General features: G+C 43.2%; 2 protein-coding genes and 1 pseudogene across 6 annotated transcripts in view; 2 read left to right on the forward strand and 1 right to left on the reverse strand.

Annotated features, from left to right (window-relative positions):
* The window catches only part of LOC111963992 (tight junction protein ZO-2), a 35801-nt gene extending 34975 nt beyond the window's left edge, over positions 1 to 826 (forward strand). For 2 of the 3 annotated variants that reach the window (XM_023987619.1, XM_070443584.1), the window contains one exon: positions 61 to 826. In XM_023987619.1, coding sequence (XP_023843387.1) covers positions 61 to 226 — 166 coding nt within the window. In that variant the 3' untranslated portion in view covers positions 227 to 826. The other variant, XM_070443585.1, reaches the window with a different exon arrangement.
* On the reverse strand, positions 698 to 12961 carry LOC111963993 (amyloid-beta A4 precursor protein-binding family A member 1-like). 3 transcript variants are annotated; one of them, XM_070443586.1, is made up of 14 exons: positions 12459 to 12961; positions 11289 to 11391; positions 7231 to 9139; positions 6783 to 7028; positions 6629 to 6668; positions 6328 to 6473; positions 5755 to 5787; positions 5518 to 5601; positions 3040 to 3252; positions 2738 to 2917; positions 2287 to 2499; positions 1876 to 1995; positions 1644 to 1784; positions 698 to 1419 (listed from the first exon to the last, which is right to left on the reverse strand). In XM_070443586.1, exons 3-14 carry the CDS (start codon positions 9064 to 9066, stop codon positions 1348 to 1350), a joined length of 3324 nt encoding a protein of 1107 aa, XP_070299687.1. In that variant the 5' UTR covers positions 9067 to 9139; positions 11289 to 11391; positions 12459 to 12961; the 3' UTR covers positions 698 to 1347. The 3 variants fall into 3 exon arrangements, with proteins under 3 accessions (XP_070299687.1, XP_023843390.1, XP_023843392.1); XM_023987622.2 differs by lacking the exon at positions 11289 to 11391; XM_023987624.2 differs by lacking the exon at positions 5755 to 5787.
* The window catches only part of LOC111964516 (thyroid hormone-induced protein B-like), a 24348-nt pseudogene continuing 7044 nt past the window's right edge, over positions 9432 to 26735 (forward strand).

Raw genomic sequence — 26735 nt, forward strand, 5'->3', positions numbered from 1 at the left:
ACTCAATGCCCAACAATCTGAATGAACGAAAATGTCTCTCTCGCTCTCCTGTGTGTCCAGCTCCAGCTCCAACCCAGAGCCCCAGACTCCGTCCTCCAGGCCACCGTACTCTGAGAGCAGGGGTCACTACGACGACGATGAGGAAGAGTACCGCAGACAGCTGGCCAACCAGACCAGACGAGGCTACTACAGCAACCCCCAGAAATACAAAGACACCGAGATGTAGGACAGACAGATCCACCTGTTACACCTTACTGTGGTTACTCAAACACCCTGTGCCTGTCCTGAGGCCCCACCTAGTGGCAGGGCGATATATCCCATTCAGGTGTCCTTACATTGACTGTTTGCCTCACTGTGTGGATGGGGTATATGCCTTTTAACCTCCCAACCCCGTGATGTCTACCCTCAGTCATATTTATCCAAACCAATAGGGTTCTAGTACACTTTTTATAACCGTGTGTGTATATATTTGATCTCTTTACATGTTATAGATCTTATTTCAATGTAACAAATAATGCTTATCTGGACAGACATGGGGTATTCTGTCCCCAGCTGGCCTGTAATCTCTCATTGCATACCCTTGATTTACTGTACTGTCCTTTTGTGTATTTTAATACTAGAGATCAGCGCATACAAAGTGCCTTTTATAGTGTAGCAGTCAGCACTAGGCTCTGAGGTGATGGACAAAACATGCCAGTTTACATACAATCACATTTTTATGGCATATACAGTATAGATGCGCTATTCTTGTTTTATCAGGAGTGTCACCTGTCTATTTGATTCATGCGGCTAGTTAACTTTCTCAAATAAATCTATTTTAAACGTTCATTTGTGTCATGTCTTAGTTCATTCTATAAATAGTGGTGACTGTTGTGTTTCTAATGCAGCCTCAGGAAGGTTTCTGGGAGTTCATTCAACCAGGTGCAAATTATAGCACAGCTGCAACATCTAAGGACATTGCAGAGTTACATGCAAGTGGTTTTGGTCCAATGAAAAGCTCACATTTGGGTTACCACACCCCCATGGAGACAGTTTACAGTACATTCATAGGATCCTGAAAGACCAAAGGTATTCCTTGCTCTGTTTTTCCTCAATATGCATATTTAAATTCAGCTATCTGGTTACTGATCAAACATCAATCTGCCTGGTAAATTACTCTGTGCCGTTTTACTTCAGATTAAGGCAAGTCAGTGCGGAGTGGCATGAAAATACTTTGATTTTAAGCAAACAGTGATGTGAAAATCAAATACGTGGCTGATAAATGTAATTAAATAAAAACCGAAGTAAAATCCTCTTGATGTGAACTGGAATGGAGAGTTTTGTCCAGGGAGGGAGAGAGAGCAAGTCTCAGATGTAGACAGGCTGTTCCTGGGCAGTCAATAGACGGTACATGGCTGCAGGCATCGTCTTCATGTGGATCTGCAGCACAAAGAAGTAACACACAGGTTGATGATCAAAATACAGCAGAGCATAGAGTTTTCCTGACGTTTTGAATTGACTGTCAATTCTATCTCCACTTCATAAATTAATTGTAATGCCATTTACAGATTCAATTAGGATTATTTCAACTCATGACTGTATTTAAGTTCTTGACCTTGAACACTGGACTGTATTACATGTTACTGTTGCGTGTGTTCTTGTACCTCTCCCACTGCATTAGACAGGACGTGAACAATCTTCTCATGAGGTGTAGCCACCACACTCTGACCGTTGATATCAATGATGCGATGACCGACACGGACCCCTCCTCTCTCAGCAATGCCCCCCCTCATCAGGCTGCAGATCTTTACAGGAGGAGAGGGACACAAACAGCTGAAAATAAACTACAATAAATCTAATCGTCATCTCTTTTCCCCCCATTGTCATGATACCCACAATTCCATTCTGTACGCTGAAGCCCAGCTGGTATCGGAGGTCTGGTCTGCGGATCAGCACCATAGTGACGGGGGGACACCTGACGATGTTCAACTTAATCTTGGACTGGGCCTTCAGACCCTGGGGGGACAGATTAGGGGTGGTTTATAACAGGAGGAGACAGCCAAGGGAAAAAATGTACTTACAGCACCGCCTGGTCAAGCAGTCAAAGTAAATTGTTTTCCGTGTGTGCCAGCTTGCTGAGGAGTAGACTATTTAGATTTAAAACAGACTTTGTCTGCCTGACCACAAGTGCATTCGCATTTTCAGCAGAAATGCACAGTTGGGCTGCAGTGACACAAAGAGAGAAAAGGTGAAGGCCGGGAGACGAGGGAAAGAGGCTGAAAGAAAGGTGAGACGAGAAAGGCAAACCTTGATGATACTCTGGCAAGTGGAGAGGGGCAGTCCAACCAGACTGGTTCCATTGATGGTCATGATCTGGTCACCAATGTTGAGTCGACCAGACTTCTCCGCAGGCCCAGAATGCATCATGCTAGCGATGATGACGGTGGGCAGAATAGAGCCCCAGCCTGACTCCACTATGACCACACCCAGCATCTCTCCCTTCTGCTTCTCTATGTAAACCTGCAATAGGATACACACAGAACAAATGCCACTACTTACACCAATAAGGTCGAGGCAAATGTTCACTTGAATGTCTTCATGATTTCAGTTAGCCCTTCTTGTTAATGCAATGCTATGTGTATTACAGGTCTACACCTCGCACTGTTTTAGAACTAATAGGCATTGCCACTAAGGTCTAAAATCCCATAGCAAAATACTAAGCACCCAACACTGGCCTGCCCCCTGGTGGTTGACTCACATCTCTGCAGTTCTCTGACTTGGAGAAGTGGATGAGGTCATCGTTGTACATGTCCTGAGTGTTGAGCAGGTCGCTGTACTCCCTCTGACTCAGGTCCTCTGGGTCGATGCCATTGGCCCGCAGGAACTCCTGGTATGCCACACTGAAGGCCTGGCCAATAGACTGGGCTATGAGCTGGGCCTGGACAGAGGGTAAGAGTGGCATCAAATACAATGGAGGCATATTACATTGTATGTCACAAAGTTCCTTCATACACACACTTGTGTCCGAGTGAAACAAATAATTTGTAAACACACACTTACATCCTCCGACTCAAACACGTGGCAGACCATCCTGTACTGGGGGAGGTCGTCGCGGGCTGTGCTGTTGGTGTGGTCAGAGTGGTCAGTTGTATGGTTCAGATGTTCCTGAGCGCTCCTGGAACGTACCATCTTCCCCCTGGCCATCAGCACCACCATGTTGCCTATGTCAGCAATGTAGGAGATGGTCCTCAGTGGCAGGTCCATCATGGACGCCTGATAGGAACACAGGATAAGGACATGGTTATGTGGCTGTAGAGGGAAAGAGGTGTTTGGCAGTATTGTATGTGGATGTAGTTTAAGTGTGTGTGTGGAGAGGTAAGTTTGATAACTGTGCCGTTCCACCAATTAGGTGGCAAATAAAAATGAAATGTTCACCTAATTGTAAAATTGTCATTTAGAGCACATGTTCAACTTCATAAAAAAAAATGTTTTTCCCATTTCAAGAGGCTAAATTTTAAAAAATGACTATAGTAAGTGCCCAATAAAGTAACAGGGTTGACGATTTCATCTTAAATCAGCCATAAATCCCCTTGTGACACAGGGAATGGAAGCTTGTTGTGTACAACAGGGAGGGGCAATTGAATGCAAAAAAATGAAATTTAGCCTGCCTATCTATGGGTAATAGGGTTGACGTGTTATGCTTGACCCACTCAGTTTTCCACCACAAAATGGACAAAGGGTAGAACCAGCTCACCTGCTTTATCACTATAATTTGGCTATTAGATGTTCAATGTTTCTTTTGAAAAAATATTTTAAAAGGAATAGTTTCACCATATTAAAAATGAGAGTTCAGTTCACGTAACAGGGTTGACCTTAAAATGAGGGACAGACGTAAATGAATCACTAACCACATGAAATAAATAATAATCTTCAGAAATTACTACAAAATAACTAGGCCTTTACAATGATGGTGAATACTTGGAGACATTTTGGGTTTAAGTGGGTTAAAACCTGTTTGGGCTAGGCATCCCGCTAGCGGGACAACTTCCGGTGAAACTGGAGGGCGCGCAATTCAAATAAATAATCATTCAAATTATGGATATTAAACATTTAGGTACATATCGGTTGAAAGCTTAAATTATTGTTAATCTAACTGCACTGTCCGATTTACAGTAGCTATTACAGCGAAAACATGCCATGAGATTGTTTGAGGACAGCGCCCCACATCAAAATATTTTTACACCGGCACAGGTTTCATAAATTCACAAATAGCGATTAAATATTCACTTACTTTTTGAAAATCTTCCTCTGATTTGTCATCCAAAGGGTCCCAGCTATAACATGTAGTGTCGTTTTGTTAGATAAAATCCTTCTTTATATGCCAAAAAGTCTGTTTAGTTGGCGCCATCGATTTGAGTAATCCACTCGTTCAATATTATTTTTTTAACCTTAATTTAACTAGGCAAGTCAGTTAAGAACAAATTCTTATTTTCAATGACTGCCTAGGAACAGTGGGTTAACTGCCTTGTTCAGGGGCAAAACGACAGATCTTTTACCTTGTCAGCTTGGGGATTCGAACTTGCAACCTTTCGGTTACTAGTCCAATGCTCTTACCACTAGGCTATCTGCCGTCCCAACATGCAGAGAAAGGAATCCAAAAATCTACCCCTAAACTTTGCTTCAACAAGTCAAAATACGTTTCTATTAACTCCTCAGATACCCTCAAATGTAATCAAACTATAATATTTCGTACAGAAAGAAGTATGTTCAATAGGAAACCGATTTTAGCAGGTGCGTCCTGTCTTCATGGCGTGCAGACACGAATTTCCAAGACTGTGTCCCTGTACTAAAACTGATATTACTTATTCGTTTTTGAAGTTAAAAGCCTGAAACCTTGAACATAGACTGCTGACACCCTGTGGAAGCCATAGGAATTGCATACAGGGAACTCATTTTCAGTATGACCTTATGCTTGCCATTCTAAGAGGATGGTCTCAAAAAAAGAACATTCCGGTTGGTTTTTCTTTGGATTTTCTCCTACCATATCTATTGTGTTATATTCTCCAACATTATTTTAACATTTCTACAAACGTCAACGTGTTTTCTTTCCAATGGTACCAATTATATGCATATCCTGGCTTCAGGGCCTGAGCAACAGGCAGTTTACTTTGGGCACGTCATTCAGGCGGAAATTTTTAAAAAAGGGGCCTAGCCCTAAGAAGTTTAAAATCGTTCTAGAAGTCACAGAGGGTGCACGGAGGGAAATATCAATATGCCGAATTTTGGCACTAGCATTTATTGAACTCTCCATGTGGTCTATACTAAAGCTCACTTAATTTAATATAACAGGCTTTTAACATCCAATATTGGTGCACAATTTCTACTTAAAATATTAAAAGGGTCGCACGCAACAGGCACTCATTTCATGGAACGACCCAATTAACGCCGGGATTACTAAGACTATAGCGATTGTTTGGTACCTGTAACATAGCAGTCGCTATCCTTGAGTGATTAAGGTCAATATTATACAGTATTTACCTGAGTGTCTGCATTCAGCACTTTGATCCTCTGTGTAGACATGAAGAGATCCACTTCAGTGGAAGAAGGAATCTCACCCCCAGTCTGCACATTTAGGGAGAGGAGAGCATCACTTCAACAACAGAAGACATTCAAACAACCATTACAGACAAACAGTAAATATGACTTAGAATAATTTTTAAAAATACACAGAACAGACAGAAAAAATATGTTACAGCCGTAATACTGTCACTGTACCTTCTTTCTGTTTTTAGCTTGCTTTTGTGCGGTCTGCCGGATAGAATAGCAAAAGCAAGAGAGAGAGAGCGTTCAAGACAGTGCTCCGTCAAGAATAGTAAGATGGGGCTAGGGTATGGACGACACTGGATTGGCCATCCCATTTTTTGTGTATGTGTGTGTGTGTGTGTGTGTGTGTGCCTTGTGTGGGCAGGTGGTGATTTAAGCCGTCTACCACATCTGACAAAAGTTACTGGCCCAGAGGTTATGAATCAAACATCCTCAAAAGTTGCCCCTTCATCAATGTGACATTAGCACCCCTCAAGAAACAAACAGACTGCATGTGATAACAACATAGACTGACAGATGCCATGGGCATTCTTCAATACTTCTTTATGGACATGAAATAATGTTATTTGGCAGAAGTATCAATAGCTATTTAGTAAAAATGTAATGCACAATATAATGCACATAATTATATGGAACTAGGGACATGAGAATGATTACTGCCTGTCACTTAAAAGATGGAAAAGTGAAGGAATGACAAAGGGAAGAGTATTCGGTCCTAGCTGATGTGACCCCCGTGTGGCTCACCCTGACACGGCTCATAGCCTCCTGGGCCTGCTGCATGCGGGCACTCTTAGTGGGAGTCCTCTCTGACAGCAGGTGGGTGGAGCCCAGGTAACTGGCTGCAAAAATTATGCCATCAATCAGGTCCTGTGGGTCACATGGCCCTGGGACTGTGGACAAGACGGTCATTGAGGTTGGTGACAATCAATGGTCATCACTTTTGATTTGAGTGAAAACACAGCAAAGCTGTATACCACAGCAAAGCTTTATCTACAAAAACATTCCGCTTATCTCACTAATGACCCCCAACCACAGAGACACTCACCTTCCACGTATGTAGGGAAGGACGGCATATGCCTCTGGATCTGAAATGAAAACAGAATATTACTATTATACATCAGTAATGGTGACAGTAACAGTAGAATAGCACTTCTCTTTCCACAGTGGTGCGTGTGACACAGTGCAGAGCAGTCACTTACCTCCTCAATGGATGGTGGCCTAGGCGGCTCCCTCTGATCTCTATGCTCCCTCTGATGAACCTGGTGTGTTCTGGAGGACTCTGCCCTCACAGGACAGACATGCTCTGGGACTGGCACCAGAACTCGGGATGGAACTCGGGATGGGGCTGTAACTCGGGATGGGGCTGGAGCTGGTACTGGAACATGGACCGGGGCTGGAACTCGGGCTGGGACTGGGTTATAGTGCGAAGGAGACTGAGAGACAGGCTGTAGGACAGATTAAGAGATACATGAGAGAAAACCTCAATTGATTTCTGGTGGCACATTTAAACAGGAGTAGATAACATTATTACCACAGAGATCACTCTTATCACTGATGCAATAAATGGACTAACATCCATTCTACTCCACTATATAAACATTTCAAAATGGTGATTTCTGTAGTGATCCAGGGCTGGCTCATACTCACGTCGCCTCCCGGTGGCTGCTCTGGGGAGGATTCGTCCTCATTAAGACTGACCTCCGGTCTCATCACCCACACAGGCTCTATGTGCTGGTCAGGAGTGTAGGGCGAGCGCACCGTCTTTGTCTTCACCTCCTCTATGGCCTCTCGGATGTTCCTGATGGCCAGAGAGATAGCATCCCCTGAGCATGTGACACTGTCCTCGGAAAGGCCTTCCACTGGAGTTCGGAGCTCCATCCCGGCCTGCTCATCCTGGAACTCACCTGAACCAGGCTGCCCAGAGCTGGGACGCTCTGACTGGGCTTCACTTTGCACGTTCCAGGGAGGTGGCCCCAGGCTTTGGGATCTGGGGCTTTCTTTGAGGCTGTCGCCCTCCCCGTCAGACGTAGTGTCATCGTAATGGTGTAGTCTTGAGCCGACTGAGCGTTCCTGCCAATGGGGGCTGGTCTGTGGTAACCCCACATCCCTACCTGGCCAGGAGTCAAGGGGTTGGGGTTCAGTGTCTGTAGCTCCCTTATAAATATGCTCTCTCTGTCTACGACTGTAGGGCCCTGGGTGAGGTTCTGAATATGGCTCATCAGAGTCAGCCTCAGATCTCCTGTCTGGATAATTAATCAATTTCAAGGGTTCAGGGAAAGACTGAGGGTAGGATTTTGCATAGGGCTCTGTGTAGGATTCTGTAATAGATTCTGACTGTGGGTAGGACTCATTATAAAATTCTGCATAGGTCTTAGGATACGAGTCTCTGAAGGTGAAGGATTTGGAGTGGGACAGTGGAGAATCAGTGCAGCTCTCATCATCAGGCATTATGTCATTTTCATAGGTGGGGCTTGGGCTAAACTCGTCACTACATTGGTCCGAGTTCTCAGACTGAATTGGAGGGGGCAAGAATGGTGATTGGTGAGGAGGTGAACTCAGGGGCGGAGCCTCCATGCTTAGTGAGGCAGCACTCTCAGTGTTAGAACAGTACTCATTAGTTACATCTTCCTGCTCATCCTCTACCAGATCCCTCTTGCTTCTGTCTTCTTCTACCAGACCGGTCTCTTTTAGCTCCCCCTTTCCATGGTCCCCCTCCCTCTGGTTCTCTAGGTCTGTCTGGTTGTCAAATCCACTTTGAGTACTAACAGACTGCGTTATGGATGAGCTGTACCCTTCCTCCTCTTCCTCCTGAGGTTGGGGAGACTCTATGTTGGAAAGGGGTGGATGTAGGTCTTGGGAAGGGAGATCAGGGGCAGTAGGACATGGTGTGTGGTGTGTGGGGGTAGGAGAGGTACCAGCTGTAAGGTCAGGTGCTCCACTGTTCTGTGTATGGTGGGGTGGACAGGAGTGTGGGGGGTGCTGCTGCTTCATTGTTGCGGGACCAGTCATGTCCCTCTGTTCAGTCAGGGGAGTGCCAGATGACCGTTGCTGTTGAAACGGCGGGGCGTGGGTGTCTTGGCCGTCTCTCGTCGGCGGTCTCTGTCCGTGAACTCTGACCCTGGGCTCTCCCTGGCGGCGGTAGCGGGCCACGCCAGGGCGGGGCGGCTGGGTGTGGCGAGGAGGCTCCATGTCTGCTCCCTCCCACTGTCTGGATGGGCCCTGCCCTGAGGGAGTTCGCCTACGGTGCCGTGCAGGTCCGCGTCCCGAGCCTTGGTGCGGAATAGGAGGATGATGGTGGTGGTGATGATCCTGCCCATCTTGACCGAGCATTTGGCAGGGTCTCCAACTTCTCCGGACAGGGACCCCTTCTCCCCCCCCTTCTCCTGATGTGCCATTGGGTTGCCGGTTTCTGGAAGCAGGTGAAGCCTTATTGTCATCCAAGACAGCATCACCTAGCCCCTCCCCCTGCTGCTTGTAGCTCATCACTCTGCTGTGGTCTGTTTACCTTTAGAACATGGTCCTTCCATCTCCTAGGAGACACCACTCACAGCACTGCCTGCAGGGAGACAGGAAATGAATGTGAACAGATAGTTCAGGGGTTATGGGTGAAACAGCAGGATCAGGAAGGCATGTCTACAAACAGGAGATTGTGATTGTGAGCGAGCACCCCTGTGGTTATGAAGTAGATCTATGTACCACTCTCCCAATATCCATTTTAACGTAAATTCTATCCTCAATTTCGGAGATCTGCCAATCCCCCACACATCTACAAAGTACAAAGCACAAGATCCTGATAGATAAGCAGAGCCGCAGGGTCTCCCTATACTCCAGGGTAAAACCTAAATCCCATGGGATTCATCTGGGTGTGTTTAATCTCAGGCATATTCTCCCTGCACCAGCAGCGGCACCACGCCACAGCAGCTGGCAGATTGCGCCAGGAGGAGCAGGAGGAGGGACAAAGCCCTGACGTCACTGACCTGAGAGAGAGGAGGTCAGGCTGAATACCAAACTTTACGCTCAGTGTACAGAATATTGATGTCTGAACTCTAGATAGACTGTGCAGTATACTCAGCATCAATCAGTAGACTGAATTCACAGTATCGTATATGGTCAGTTTTCAAAATTGTGCACAGTATTGCAGGTACAGTATTTTGTAGCTTTAAGAGCTATAGCCCATTGTACTGTATGAATTAGTGGCCGAAATACAAATTTGATGGATACAGAAAGCAGAGAGCAGAGTGTACAGATTTAATAAAGGCTGGATATCTGGAGACCAGGGGCAGAGGTTCATGCAGTACCTCAGTGATCTGAGTGCAGGCGAGAACCGACAAAGAGGAGACATGTAAGGAGGACAAAGAGTGGAGATTATATGCTAGAAATATGCTCTTTCCCCGGTGATTGGTGCTGCTGACTGGGTGGGCCCCAGGGGGGCAGCGCCCAGGTCACAGATGGTCAGGCTGTGGGCAACATCGGCCAGGCGGCAGGCGGAGGGAGCTGTGAGCAGCTCCTCCATCTGTCAGGGCTCCAGTGAAAGCCACAGGGAGGGGATTTACAGTACCAAGTCATTGACTCACTGATCTTACGCTAGTCTAACACACACAGGCCAATGTTAAAACAGTGTTTACATGTATGGGAGAGTATGTTGAGCCATTTTCTACATTCAGAATCACTACATCAAGGGAAATATAGTATTATGTCTAAAAGATATCTACATTGAGTGTACAAAACATTAGGAACAGATTAAATTTGTCAGGGCATGGACTCAACAAGGTGTCAAAAGCATTCCACAGAGATGCTGGCCCATGTTGACTCCAATGCTTCTCACACTTGTGTCAAGTTGGCTGGATGTTCTTTGAGTGGTGGACAATTCTTGATACACATGGGAAACTGTTGAGCGTGAAAAACCCAGCAGCATTGCAGTTCTTGACACACTCAAACCAGTGTGCCTGGCACCTACTACCACCCTGTTCAAAGGCACTTAAATATTTTGTCTTGCCCTTTCACCTTCTGAATGGCACACATACACAATCCACGTCTCAATTGTCTCGAGGCTTAAAATCCTTCTTTACCGGTCTCCTCCCTTTCATCTACATTGATTGAAGTGGATTCAAGGTGACATCAATAAGGGATCATACTGTAGCTTTCCCATGGATTCCCCTGGTCAGTCTATGCCATGGAAAGAGCAGGTGATCATAATGGTTATTGATATTGTGTGTCCCTGGAAATAACCAGAATTAAATGTAAACTTAACAGTTTTCAAAACATAGCTTGTCCAAAACAAAGTGGTCTCTTGGCACAACTTCCCCGGGGTAAGGGGCTAAGTTGAGCACATGTACAGGGTAAATTGAGCCGCCTTGGGGGTAAGTGGGTGATAGTGTCTTGTGACAGTAGGTGATGGTGCTGGTAGGTCAAAGTTGAATTCATGGAATGGGGGTGTGGTATATCGTATATATTAAATGTATGCCTACATTCAGATATAGATCTCACTTACCCTTCCATTTCTTGACCAATTGTCTGGGACAAGGATGTTGTTTCAATGTGCCAACTCGTAGGCAAGTTCTCTGCATTTGAGGATACTAAGCCCATGAAACTGGTCCGCGAGATTCTTAATATGTTTAGCAAGCTCATGTCATCAGATGAGACCTCATGAGCATCTGCTACTCTTTCACACAGGTACATTTTCCTTTTCTTTTTTGTCAATATACCTCTTCAGTGTCATTCAGTAGATGTTTTTCATCCCTTGCTGCTGCTCAAATGGACTTCTTCCCTTCCTTGGCTGCTCTCTCAAGAACCTCAATGATGTCTGCTCTGTAACAACAACAACAAAAATGCACTTGAGCTCATTTGCATGACACATTGCAAAAATACTATGCATATTATGCATCAAATTGACAAAATGTAATCATAATTTGTATGGAGTATGGTGGATATTGGCTCAACTTACCCCAAGGCAAACATTTTGACTGTATTAGCCCACGCAGCTACAAGGATGCACTTTCATGCTAGATTAAGGACCTCATTTGTAGTTTATAGAGACCCAAATGTATGTATAAAACAATATTTGGTTTAGATAAAACGTTGGTTTAGATACAAGCACCATGAAACTTACAACATAAATTCATTTGACTTGGGACCTAACTTGCTTACCACTTTTTCCATGTGGTTTCTTCCTTCACAGACTCCATGAAATGATGACCTCTTCCTAAATATTTTGTCACATGATTCATTTTGTGCATGGCTTCTTAGAAACAAGGGGTGGCTCAACTAACCCTTTGGCTCAATATACCCCACTCTCCCCTAGTATCAATAGGCCTATTATTTATATTTTGTTGATATATGTGGTTTCAGCAGGACAGGATTAATGCATAGACTAAGCAAGGTGGTGTGACGACTGGCAAAAGCTTGTAGACTATTCAAGTCCCACGTTGAATGGCCGTTGGGAGGACTTTTTTAAAATTTATTTTAATTTTTTATATCTGCCTGAACGTGAGGAAATTAAAAGGGTAGGACAGCAGGTAGCTTGTGCAGAAAACGCTCTTCCGATTCTGTCACCATGTATGGAGTGGAACGTAACCCAAAAGGAAAGCAAAACGAGTAGGCGCTCCTGTGATGAAATATCCTAATACATGTTTACTTATTGACAACTGCTCAACGAATGGGCTATAATCCTATTTAACAAACAGACACCTGTCTGAATGTCCGACGACGATTAAAGCCTATACGATGTGACACGTCTCTAATTAAATGATCCACCAGGTTCCTTTCATGGTCAAATCATCGGCGCCACTGGTACCTTCATCGATTCGGTGGTGTTATGCGAGTTGTCATAATGTAGGCTCTTTGCCCTATCTCCTGGATCATAAATAGGCGCTTACCTGTTCATGACTAGGAACTGGTAGATCGCGTAACATTCCGCTTCACCATCTTTATCCTACTGGTCCCTCTGCTCGATACCTTCAAACAATTTGCATGGATTAGGCCCGATCGGTCAACTCCTGCTGCATCGTGACATTTGAGCGGATTACCGATGCACAAAGCGACTTTCGACTGCTGTGTTTCAACATGATGGCGCTGCAACGATCGTGTTCCACGTAGGCTACACTGCTCTGGTCTGCACCACTTTTTCCCACGCGCAGTGAGATATCAGAGCCCGCAAATTCTTCCCTTGCCCACAATGCACCCCCTAGGGCTAAGAAACACCGGTGTACGCAAAATATCGACACCACGGTGTCAAGCACACAAAACAAACTATTCAAGGACCCTCGCTCACAGCATTTTATCAGAATAGCCTATGGATGTAGACTAGCCTACATTATCTATTAGGAAAATATTCCCCAGAACGCGCTCACGCCTCTATTGCTATCTTCTCTACAGTCTAAACGAGATCATTGGGACGTCCCAACTCTGACGTCAACCTGTTGAAGTTTAAAACAGTTAATGTTGGGGTAAAATGTATGGTTAAATTAAGGGTAGGGGTTCAATTTAGCGTTAGGCAGGGACGTCTCAAGGATTCCCGGATTGCAATAAATGTAAGTAGTAACCATGGTATCCAATCTGTGTCAGCATTTAAACCTAGAGGGGCCTGATTGTCCCATATCCCTCTCTCTTTCCCGCACATCCATAATTTCAGCTCATTCTTGATAAACAATAAGGGAGTGATTTGTTTGGCAAATGTGGATTCATCCATGTTGGATTCATAAATTAGCCTATCATATACCCCCTTCTTATTGGTGCAACCTAGCATTTCATGCTCCCATTCACACATTTGCTGTTCTATTTTAAAACTGGGCATCAATAATTTCTGGTCCTTTCTTTTCATTCATTGATGAAGGTATATATTCTGTCTTAAGTTATTTAGGAGCATGACAGGCTTGAGAGCATGTTTAAAACCCATCTTTGAAATGATCATTCATAAATGTTTGATCAGATCCATTGCAGTGTTGTCACGCAAAACCCATGGCCCACATGCAAGACCTCCGGTATTCCTGGCTTAGACTGCACTGAAGAAAGCAAGGGTTGGATGGTGTAGTGTTGTCTCTTCTTCTCCTATCTTCCCAGTACTTGTCATTGTGCTGGGCTGCAGGTGGTGCTGTCCAATGGCGGAACTGTTCTTAATCTTTTGATATGAGCTGACCAACCATATGGTAGTCCTATCAATCTTCTGTGCTTACAGAATATGTACATCATTGCAAGGCTCAAACCACTCCCATAACAATCCATGACGCTCCCATAATAAGTGTGGGACATTGTTTGAATATATATTCAAAGGTTATGTCCTACCTCTTGCATTATAATGTTAATAATAATATTTTTACTCAGAGGATCTTTGGTGCTGTTCAAAAACAGGGACTTTAAATCATTTCCCCAGGTCATTAAGAACAAATTCTTATTTACAATGACGGCCTGGAAACTCCACACAATGCTGGCCTAGATACCCAACAGGACCTGACGCATAGTCCTCTGGTCCCTTGCCACATTCTGCACAGAACCCGTCAGGGTATCAGCTAACACACAACAGCACTGTGTCAACCCAGATGGCTACAGATGTCATATTCTTCAAGCACACTTAGGTGTTTATGAAACCATTCTCCCAGTGTTTACAAGGTACTTGAGAAAGGACATGTTATTTTACCATTTTTGTTGATTGTCATTTTATGATGATTGTGGTAGTTTCTGCACTAATGGATTTTTGTGTATCTTGCTGGTTCAGTTCTCTCAATACTTGGTCTAACACTGTAAATGACCCCACTCTTCTCTCTTAGCGAAGGAAATCCATTGATTGCTGAAGTCCTTCTTCACATAATCAAGTGTGTATACTGTAATATTTCACCCAGAACTGACCTGTTTTCCCATGTAGCATTTCACTGCACCTTCAGGAAAGAGGGAAAGGCGAACATGAAGGGACAGACCAGACAAAGTACATATGGAGGACAAATGTAAGATGTGTTGTATAACTAGCATCAGACCCTCTGTCCAATCCATCACCCTGATGTCTCTTTACTTTTACCTCCCTCTGACATTCATTTGTTTATGTTCTGAAGCGGATGACAGAAAATAACAGACATCCGTCTTTTTATTATAAAATCCACTCAAAGCATGGCTGTTGTTCAGCCTGTTGAGATTTACTTCTGATCATTTTAACCCGTAATTCCCATCAGGTCACTTTTTCAGCTAAAAAGTTTCCATGCCACAGAAAACTGCCAGTCCTCTCTGAGAAAGGAAGCTTCACAAAGGACTGTGTGTGTGTGTGTTGAAATGTCAGCCTTTTGTAAACATTATTAATTAAGAGCAGGGATTTAAGGGCCAGCTCACAATGTTAATTTTTTAAATATTTATTGGTATTTCATTACTTTAATAGAACATTTCCTAGAAGTTCAAACATGGTTACATTTAATTTCAATTTTGGTAATGTTCTAAAAACATTCTCCAACTGGTTTGACATTGGGAATGTTCTCAAATAGTTCAGAGAACGTTAAGAAACAACGTTCTTCTGTGGGAATTTAGTACGTCAACATAACATTTCCTACAGTTTTCCTCATGGTTCTATTTAAAGTCATGTTCTCAAATTGTTCCAACAACCAATGTGAAACCAAAAACATACGATCCCACTACTTCCAAGGAACCAAATGTGCTAGCTGGGATAACAGACAAGCCAGGCAAAAGGCATAGCAGCTTGCAAAATGTTCAGCTTTTATTGTTAGCATGTCTTACTTGCTGGACATTTTTTATGTCTCTTGTATTATTATTTCCGATCTCCTGTAGATTGCAAGCCATATCTCAAGTCATCACCATATTCTCGTGAATTGAGAATCAGTGCTTGACATTCTGGAGAAACCTCTCTAGAACTGCTGGAGTCGAGGTTACCGGGGACTGACTAGCCAATATGTATAAATACAAAAGCAGTGTACCTTAAAGGCTACCTCCCACAGTGTAAATAAAGACAAACTCTCCAGGAATCTGAGGTGAGGGAAGTGTGAGAAAGTTCTGCAGTCTGATTCTGGTACAGATTAGTACTCCCTCCCTCTCTCATCCTCTCCTCCGCATGCTCTCCAGACAGTCTTGCAATTGGAGACTCTACAGTGTTCTGCCAGTCTGTGAGCTGGAGAGACATTGACAGAGCCACTGACAGAGCCACTGATACAGATTGATACTGACAGGAACAGACTTTGGCAGATGACCAGACGGAGAGATTCTGACGGTGTGGACCTCGGTGTGGCATTGATTTTAGTTGGCACATACACTTGCTCCTGCATTAGTTTGAAGCTACTTCAGCTTGTCTCCTGGTCTTGGATAATTTTTTATGTAAGATTGCAATCCTTCCATTCTACCTCTTCACCCTGTTTGGTGAGTATAGAAAACTAATTTGCAGTGATTATGTGCATGTTTTTGTACGTGAAATGATGCTTGTTTTAGTATCTGTGTAGGATTCATTATCTTCCATCTTCTCTAATCTCCCAGCCATAGTCCAAGCCCAGAATAGACCCTTGCCAGGCTCCTGTAGCTTTGAGTCCAGCACCTGCGGATACACATCAGACCCATACTTTACGAGCTGGACGCTCAACAAAAATGGTAGGAGACTTTGAAAAAGATTGAAGCCTATATCCTTTCAATTACACTGACAAGTGCCTATAATACAGTAGCTTATACCCTTTGAAGTGCTTGAAATGCATGGCAACCTGTTGTTGTTTGTGGAAAACACAAGAAGACAGTGACCTCTTCTATGCAGCAAAGATTATTGGGGCTTATTACAAATATTTTTATGTTCTAGTGCCTATAGTAGTAGTTGTATTAGTTGTTGTACTTGTTGATGTGGTTTCTGCAGTTGTTCTGATGGAAAGGAGAGGGACAATAGCAAGAGAGAAGAGACATCTGGAATGTATGGTTTCCAACATCAGAGCACATCTGGAGACATAGGCATTCACAGCTCTAAGAGTTGGTACTCTTCTGAGTGCTAGATACATATTTATACCCCAGATAAGTCCATCATCACTTAAGCAGAATGATGAAAGGACACATAAGAAAGCAGGTGAAATTCTATGGCAACCATGTAATCATCATTGCTGTGTAATTATTCTATTTTGCCCTAAAACAGGGACACATAAACTGTTGTTCGCTGAGCAAACAGAATGCCTCCTCCTGTGTTTGTCTTTTACTTGTGTCCTGTTGTGGCTCAACTCCCCCCGTCCTTCCTCTTCATCATCTGATTCCTCTCATCTTTTTTTCTATCCATCCTTCCCTGCCACTGTCGCCCTTGGTATCTTTTGAAATAAGGCCTAATGACAATAGATTAAGTAGATTCTGTTATACTCTCTCTCTCTCTCTCTCTGTTTTCATAGTACCTCTATTCAAACTTCCTCTATGTCTTCTCAGGGTCTTTTATCTCAGTGGACCCAGGCCAGGAGTACCAGAATAGTCAGGAGAAGAGGCCAGAGGGAGAGGAAAGGTCCGAGGGTGAGGGCAGGGGGGTTCTGCTGAGCCCGGCCATGGAGCAAGAGGACTGGAGCTGTCTCAGGCTGGTGTACCAACTCTCCGGGTCGGGCTCCCTGCAGGTCCAGCTGCGCAGGGAGGGAGAGAGCTTCGACTGGACACTGTGGAGCACCCAGACTGCCTCCGACAGCTGCCTCATCTCTTGCATCGACCTCCAGAACACCACAGAGCCGTACAGGGTAAACAACACACTCTCAGGAACATGGAGGCACAAACACACTGTTAAAACATATGTGCTAATCTAAACACTGCCATACTTAGGTGGAGGAATGGGGCCTGGAAAATGTTAGAGCCCTCACATTGATTAGACCAAACATCAAATGACATGCATTTCTCGTATCTGCTGCTCAATCTCTCACGTCTGTGTACTGCTACTATGCAGGGCAGGGGTCGGCTACCTTTTTAGTGTGGAGTGCCCATTTACAATTTATCCTACCATTTCTAACGATCTGCGTGCCAGTTATGATTTTCATATGTGCTTTACAACTAATTGTGTCTCCTGAATATCTAATTGCCCAGATACGGAAGAATTCCATAGCTCACTAAACAGAGGCGCTGTCCATTAGCACCACGGGCTTGATCTTGGAACATAGATTCTCTTGGTGAATGATACAGTGACATTTAACACCGCCTCATCCTTGAAGTTTTTCTCATGTCTCGTTTCAAAATGACGCCGTACATTTGATGTCCGACAAACAACAGTTGTACAACAGAGAGCGCAAACAGACCGGTCCTTCAGTAAAACAATCCATATTCCTTTGTACAAGAGGCAATACATGAGCGGTCATCTGCCTTATTTTTCTTTGCTAATGACATTTTCCACACTGAACTTTTTTAAATAACAAAAGAAGGCTTGCTAGCTGCTAGCTATGTGAAAACGAATCTCTCATCTTCAGTGCTGCTTTGGTTTTGGCGGGAGAGGCGGTCGTCTTGCGCTGGTCTAATAATATGAAACTCATGAAAAAATCATGAAATTCCATTGGCTAATCAGGATTGACATACCTTGGGAACTACAACATTGCAGTGAATACCAATGCATTTTCGAAAAACCAATGCATGCAATTTCAATTATTTTCTCCAGTTTCAAAAAATAAATAAAAAATAAATAAGTGAGATAATAAACGTCCAGCCAAGACTTAGCACGCCACGCAAAAAAACAAATGAAATAAATATATCATTTTTTAGTCTTTTGGGTGACTTGCCAAGCCTTGGCGTGCCCTATGTTGCTGACCCCTGTTGTATGACATGTAACCTCTCTTAAAGGTGCTTTCTGCTGCACAACCTGACTGGATTGATAGAAATAAGGGAGCATGGTAGAAACACACAGGCAGTCTGGTATGAACATTACAGGAACTAATCATGCACTTGACCTTGAACCTGCCTGGAGGGGCCTGCCTTAGCTATGACTCACTTGGGAGCTGTGGATTGTACCATTAGCCCAAGGCTATATAGTCCATATGGCAAACATTCACACAAACATCCCTGCTGGAAAAAAGCATAGACCAGCCTTTGTTGTGTTTTCACTGGTGACCAGCCTTTGTTGTGTTTTTGCTGGTGACCAGCCTTTGTTGTGTTTTTGCTGGTGACCAGCCTTTGTTGTGTTTTTGCTGGTGACCAGCCTTTGTTGTGTTTTCACTGGTGACCAGCCTTCGTTGTGTTTTCGCTGGTGACCAGCCTTCGTTGTGTTTTCGCTGGTGACCAGCCTCCGTTAGGTTTTGGACACATAAGCTAGTCACCAGTTTACCAGCATATGCTGTTTACCCGCAAAACCAGCATCAAGTCACATTATGGTGGCTTGCAAAGGGATGTCAAATTCCTATTGGAATCCAGCCTGACTGGGTATATCAAAACATTTTCACTTGTATTCACCCACAATCTGCATTCAGAGTTTCTGCCAGGGTTATTAAAAACAAAAAAGATAAATACCTTAAAATATGTATTCAGACCATTTGCTATGAGACTCGAAATTGGCTCCGGTGCATCCTGTTTCCATTGATCATACTTCAGATGTTTCTACAACTTGATTGGAGTCCACTTGTGGTAAATTCAATTGATTGAACATGATTTGGAAAGACACACACCTGTTTATATAAGGTCCCACAGTTGACAGTGCATGTCAGAGCAAAAACCAAGCCATGAGGTCGAAGGAATTGTCCGTAGAGCTCTGAGACAGGATTGTGTCAAGGCACAGATCTGGGGAAGGGTACCAAAACATTTCTGCAGCATTGAAGGTCCCTAAGAAAAAGGTGGCCTCCATCATTCTTAAATGGAAGAAGTTTGGAACCACCAAGACTCTTCCCAGAGCTGGCTGCCCGGCCAAACTGAGAAATCAGGAGAGAAGGGCCTTGGTCAGGGAGGTGCCCAAGAACCCTATGGTCACTCTGACAGAGCTCTAGAGTTCCTCTGTGGAGATGGGAGAACCTTCCAGCCTATTGTGCGTATTGGCATTCATATAGCAATGCAGCCCTACCTAGTGTTTAGAAACATATTATATTCTTATTTACAATAAAAGTGACTCAAAAATGACACTGCACATTATTTACCATTCATTTCTATTGGGCACAAAATAATCTTAAACACAACCAAAGCAAACAGCAAATGCATCCAATAAGTTGCGTACTAATAATTGCATGCTCGGAATATGGGACCAACTACTAAACTTTTACTACTTTAGTACACATATAATTTAATTTGTCCCAACACTTTTGGTCTCCTAAAATGAGCAGGAAAAATGTACAAAAAGTGCTGTAATTTCTAAACAGTTCACCTGATATGGATGACAATAACCTCAAATGAAATATGTCAGTCTGCACATGAACTTCATAGTCATTCTATCTTTTCAAATACAAAGTTCTGGAGTACAGAGCCAAAACAACCAAAAAAGTGTCACTGTCTCAATAATTTTGGAGCTCACTGAATCAGTTTTTTTTGCATGTACATTGATTGACAGTGACCGAGCAGGTCTGAGCAAGGTATAGCTAATTTCATACTATTCTACACATTGCCATGGGGCAGAGAGAAACATATGCCATTTTATAGCTAATCTCATGCTATTCTACAGATTTTGCAATGAGGCAGAGAGAATTTAACATTTGTATAGCTCATTTCCTACTATTCTACACATTTTGCTATTAGGCTGAGAGAAAAGACCACGTGGGGGGGTGTGGTATGCCAGTGTTGATTGATTCATTAATCAATTCATTTATCTTACGCTACACAAAGATAAGTAGGATTCATTTTTCTAAACTAATCCAATCTGTTAGTTGGACTTATTGCACCCGTTACTGAAATAGTTGTTCCAGTTTAGAACGTTGAGGTAGTCTCTTTCTAACCCAGGCAGTCATTCTGAATGCAGATTGGCTGGACTCCAATAGGATTTAAACATCACTAATGTGAATGGATGCTTGTATGCCAGCATAACCAGCTAGACCATGCTGGTCTGTCAGCATAACCAGCTAGACCATGCTGGTCTGTCAGCATAACCAGCTAGACCATGCTGGTCTGTCAGCAATAACCAGCTAGACCATGCTGGTCTGCCAGCATAACCAGCTAGACCATGCTGGTCTGTCAGCATAACCAGCTAGACCATCCTGGTCTGTCAGCATAACCAGCTAGACCATGCTGGTCTGTCAGAATAACCAGCTAGACCATGCTGGTCTGTCAGCAATACCAGCTAGACCATGCTGTCTGCCAGCATAACCAGCTAGACCATGCTGGTCCTGTCAGCATAACCAGCTAGACCATGCTGGTCTGTCAGCATAACCAGCTAGACCATGCTGGTCTGTCAGCATAACCAGCTAGACCATTGGTCACCAACTTTTGTCAAAATGCCCGAGAACTACCATTCAGATTTCTTTCAAACATGACTTAAAAACATAAGCCTATGCAACATTTAACCAATTGAAAAAAGTTCTGTATTGTACTGCATATTGGCTATGCTTGAATTGCCCTGCCAATGTTGTTCTTCTCAGGCCATTTTGAAATTATATTGAAAAAAATGTAGGTACAGTAAATGATCACACTGGTAATAGATCATTTGTTGGATTACTTGTGAGGCACAGCTGAGTGAGCATAAGCATATTTTTTTTACTGGACTGATAGCCTGCACCTGATGGTCAGTCTGAGGGGAAGGAGTAGCGGTGAGGCTGCCTCTCACCCGACTCACGTGTCTCCTCTCTCCCTCTGCTGAGAAAAGGGGACACAGTCTTCCAGCTGATGTCGAAGCTCAAGTCGGACTGCATTATTTCTGCTTCATGCACTAATTCATGTTGTTACTCCTATGACCAGAGAAAGTAAAATATCCCTCGCAATTAAAAAAGACGCAAATCACTAATAATAACAACGCAAGCTTATTGGAACACTTTGCAATAGGCTACTCGTTCATTGTAGCTGCAGTGCTGGTTGTAGTGTGAGTGGAAGTAGGGAGAACATGCATTTTATGGCTTATAATAGTATTGACAGTCCTGAATAACAACTTAAACATGGACTTAGTCATAAAAACAGCAGCTCTTTTCTGTATTCGTTGAGTCTCTCTGTAATCATGGTTTTAAACGTTTTGAAATCTTACTGTATCAACTTTGCTGTGCGTTCGAGGCATCATTTTACAGTCTAAAGCTTGAGGAAACTGTGCAGACATGTTGATCTAAGCTATCTCATTGACCACCTGTAGGCCTATAGGTGCACTTGATTTGTTCTCTGGGCCTGCTGAGTAGGAGTTCTACCTTCAGACACATGAAATGGTTCAAAATGGGAACACTTTGCCTTCTCGGTGCTAGGGCTGCTGAATCAAGTGCAACTACCGCCAACAGCGTAAAACAAAACAAACAAACGTTTGGTGATCGACTAGGAATGCCTTGCAGATCGACCATTTGATCGTGATCGACCGGTTGGTGACCACTGAGCTAGACCATGCTGGTCGGCCAGCAGAACCTGTTAGATGATGTTGGTCAGGACAGCTTGACCAGCATCTGACCAACATAGACCAGCATGGACCAGCATAAACCAGCATGGACCAGAATAGACCAGCTTGAAATGTATGCTGGTCTATGCTGTTTTTTTTCAGCAGGGATAATGGAGCACAGACATACTGTGCTGACAAACTGCCTGGGAGCTCCTCAGTGGTGAAACTCCTCCTCCTTCAATCAGTGGTGAACCAGGTGGAACAAATCTTCCAGGCAATCTGGGCGTGCCAGCACCTGGCTCTGCTGTTGTCTTTAGACCGCAGTGAAAGGAGCATTTATAACACCACAAGACCAAGGAAACTTKATCTTTGTGATCAAGGTGACTGTGCAAGTCCAAGCCCTCCACAAAACTGTGAAAGACAGCCGGTAAGCGCCATATTAGCCATGCTTGGCTAGACTGACTTAAGCAGTGCACTGCTAATGATACTCTGGAAAACACAGACTCTTAACTCTTAACTTTGATAGGACTTTTGCAGTGGTATTTATAACTTCAAATGTTGTTTGTGGGGTATAAAGGAAAAGTAAGAAGAGCCAAATTCATTGTTGACAAAMAACTTGTTTGAAATGGTTAAAAGTAATTTAAACTTTGTAGAAATCTTAGTAAACCAAGTTCTTAATTCAGTAACAAATGTATAGTCTAAAAAATCTTTGGCTAAAAAATGTAAGATTTGTCTGCTTAACTACTGATTAGAAAATAAATGTAATTTTTTTACTACTAAACATATTTTGAATGTATTTGGCTAAAATGCAAATTTAGAGAAAATATACTGATTCTGCTCATTTGATTAAAAATGYTGGGTTTCTATTTTGGGAAACATTTGCTTAAAAGTGGAAACCTTGTGTTTTATGGTGGCAGAAATGTGTTTATCTGGGGTGAATGTGGATAATTTTGTGTATTTGATTGGGCTGTCAACTCAAATAGTAACTTATATTTGTCATCTCTTTTTTGAGGTTTTTCACCTGTTTACTGCCAACCAAAGAATGGTAAATAAAAGACAAACAACTGATTCCATGGCTGTTTATTGAGTGAAATCCAGTTAAAATCTTCATGTGGAGGGACTGTCCTTTTCAAGTGGGGAATTGCACAAGAAAGAGGTCAACTTGACACATACTATACCTCCAAATCCCCTTCTCCTTCATTACTGATTGAGGGCCATTACTGAACATCTGCCACTCATCAGATTGTCATTGATGGCAGACCCGGTGAGAGCACAGGCAGCAGTGTGGCCATCTTTGAGATATGTATCAGCTCTGGATACTGCTTAGGTCAGTGAATCGCACACATATTTACATTTACATTTAAGTCATTTAGCAGATGCTACATATCATGTACCCATGGGATTTGTAAGACTTTGAAAGTGTATGATATCATGCACACACACCTCCCAGCTAGCACAACGTTCTGAGAACCATATGTTTCTTAGAGCTTGGTTGTCATTTTGTTATTTTGCATACAACTTTCTGGGAATGGTGCAGAATAGTTGCTTTGGAACATTCTCAGCACATTTAAGGAACTTGACAAAAACCTTTTTTATTAATTGGTATTTTATTACTTTAACAACTTTTCCGTTCTAAGAACATTCTTCAACTGGTTTGACATTGGGAATCTTCTCAAATAGTTCAGAGACTGTTAAGAAACAATGTTCTTCTGTGGGAATTTCAGTAGTTCAGCATAATGTTACTTACAGGTTTCCTCATGGTTCTATTTAAAGTCATGTTCTCAAATTGTTCAGAGAACGTTAAGAAAACTTTCCATAAAAACCACAACTTTAGTAACGTTCTAAGAATGTTATTTAAACACATACATTCCATTCTCAGCATCAACAAAACTCTATCCTGTGCCTTGTTAAGTGCGTTCAGATGTGTTGGTCACTAATTGGTCACACCTGATCTGCTTGTTTCCTTTTTAATGGGGTCTTTTTAAATGAGACCCCGGCTGCTCAATCGGGGTCTCAACTTACAATTGAGAGTAATAATAATAGAATACACCAGGTGCAATTCTGAAGTTTGATTGTGCATCACCAGTCACTCAATTAGCCATGTCAGCGAACAATTTTTAGATTGGCAGTTAGCTGGTTAGACTATCTAAACTTGTAGTAATCATGGCCGAATACTGACCGGCACACAGGGCACGTGCCCCCCATTTGATTTTGTTATTTATTCTCACTCATATCATATAGACATGGCATAAGTCGTTACATAATGTGTAGCATTGCTGGAAACTTGCTTTAAAACTGCAAACAAAATAGGTAGAATTGCATGAAATTTGCTGTAAAACAACACATTTCTTCTCTCTATCCCATGGCAAAATGAGTGGAATTGCATGAAACGTGTTATAAAATTGCAACATTAGTTTACATCCCTATTAGGGAGCATTTCTCCTTTGCCAAGATAATCAATCCACCTGACAGGTGTGGCATATCAAGAAGCTGATTGAACAGCATGATCATTACACAGGTTCACCTTGTGCTAGGGACAATAATAGGCCACTCTAAAATGTGCAGTTTTGTCACACAACACAATGTCACAGATGTCTCAAGTTTTCAGGGAGCGTGCAATTGGCATGCTGACTGCAGGAATGTCCACCAGAGCTATTGCCAGATAATTTAATGTTAATTTCTCTACCATAAGCCACCTCCTTAGTCGTTTTAGAGAATTTGGCAGTGCGTACAACTGGCCTCACAACCGCAGACCACGTGTAACCATGCCAGCCCAGGACCTCCACATCCGGCATCTTCACCTGCGGGATCGTCTGAGACCAGCTATCCAGACAGCTGATGAAACTGGAGTATTTCGGTCTATAATAAACCCCTTTTGTGGAGAAAAACTAATTCTGATTGGCTGGGACTGGCTCCCCAGTGACTGGCTCCCCACCCATGGCCGCACCCCTGCCCAGTCATGTGAAATCTATAGATTAGGGCCTAATGAATTTATTTTAATTGACTGAATTCCTTATATGAACTGTAACTCAGCAAAACCATGTTGCATTTATATTTTTGTTCAGTATAAAACCATGGGGAAACCTGTAGGAAACGCTCAAATTCCCACAGAAGAATGTTGTTTCTTAATGTTATCTGAACTACATTCCCAATGTCAAACCAGTTGGAGAACGTTCCTAGAACATTAATTTAAATTAAATGTAACCATGTTTGAACTTTTAGGGAACATTCTTTAAAGTGCCTTAAATGTGTTGAGAATGTTCCAAAGCCAAGTACCTATCCTGCACCATTCTCAGAAAGTTGTGGGAAGGTTGTATGCAAAATAACCATAAGACAACCACACTCTCACCAAGCTCTAAGAAACATATGGTTCTCAGAAGTTTATGTGCTAGCAGGGAATGACACTGTATGATTTCTAATGTATATTAAATGCTAATGATATCACAGGCTGTGGTGATTTACTGTGCATTTAAATGCTAGTAGATGTATAGCTGATATCGTAGCTCAACAACAACAACAAACAGATAGTACAGCCCAACACAGGTCAATAGCAAATAACACTGCTAAAACGAAACACAACCAAAACAAATAACTTGGTACAATATCAACAGAACAACAGCATTATGTATACTCAGCAAGGAACCCTCTCAACTGACAGCACTGGCCTCCTTCTACTAGTTCATAAAAGCTCTTTCGTTGTTTTCATATGGCAGCAAACTGCCAATAAATTGTAGCTTGAGGAAGTACAAAGGGAAACAAAAGTTTGTATTATCCATAATTACTTCAAGTTGAAAATCAAAGCTGCCATTACTTTCTCAGGTCACTACTTGTATGCGTATTCAGTGTACGCCAAGACATTCCAGAAAGTAGCCAAACTGGTGTCTCCCTTGACAATGGTGCCAATGTCGAGCAGCCTGAGCTTCCAGTACCAACGGGGTGCGGAGCGAGGGAACCTGTTCTCCGTCTACACCAGAGACCAGGCAGGCCAGTACCAGGAGCTGTGGAGATCTGACCCAGAGGACCAGAACCTCAATGACTGGACCGCTACCACCCCTGAGTGGATACCTGTGCAGGTGGACATCAAGGCCCCGTTCCCTCTGCAGGTCAGTGGGGTGCAGATGTTTTCAAAAGGACTACACATTGGATTTACATTCTGATTGAATACTAAGTACAGTGAGCAGCATTTCCACTTCTTTGTATGTGTTGATCTGCTGATGTTCTATGAGTAGGATTGTATGTGTACACCTATCTCCAGGTGGTGTTTGAAGTGGCCTTCAACAGCCCCAGGGGGGGTCACGTGGCACTCGATGACATTTCCTTTTCTCCCGAGTTCTGTACTGCAGAGACAGGTGGGTCTGTGTGTTTGGTCTCTCTCCTGTTTTCATCAAATCAAAGTGTATTGGTCGCGTACACAGATTTGCAGATGTTATCGCAGGTGCAGTGAAATGCTTATGTTTCTAGCTCAAACAGTGCAGTAATACCTAACAATACAATAACAATACACACAATCCCAAAAGTTAAAAGATCATGGATAGATATGGATAGATTGAATATGTCCATAAACACTCCAGCCAGCTAGTCTGCACATGTTCTGAGGATGAGGCTAGGGATGCCATCCGGGCCAGCAGCCTTGTGAGGGTTAACACTCTTGAAAGTCACGTCGGCCACAGAGATCTAGAGATCACAGTCCTCGTGAGCAGAGTGGGCCCCTGTCGGTGACTCTGTGTTATTCTCCTCAAAGGGGGTGAAGAAGGTGTTCAGCTTA

Source organism: Salvelinus sp. IW2-2015, linkage group LG5, assembly GCF_002910315.2.
Source record: "Salvelinus sp. IW2-2015 linkage group LG5, ASM291031v2, whole genome shotgun sequence".
In the NCBI taxonomy this organism is placed as follows: domain Eukaryota; kingdom Metazoa; phylum Chordata; class Actinopteri; order Salmoniformes; family Salmonidae; genus Salvelinus; species Salvelinus sp. IW2-2015.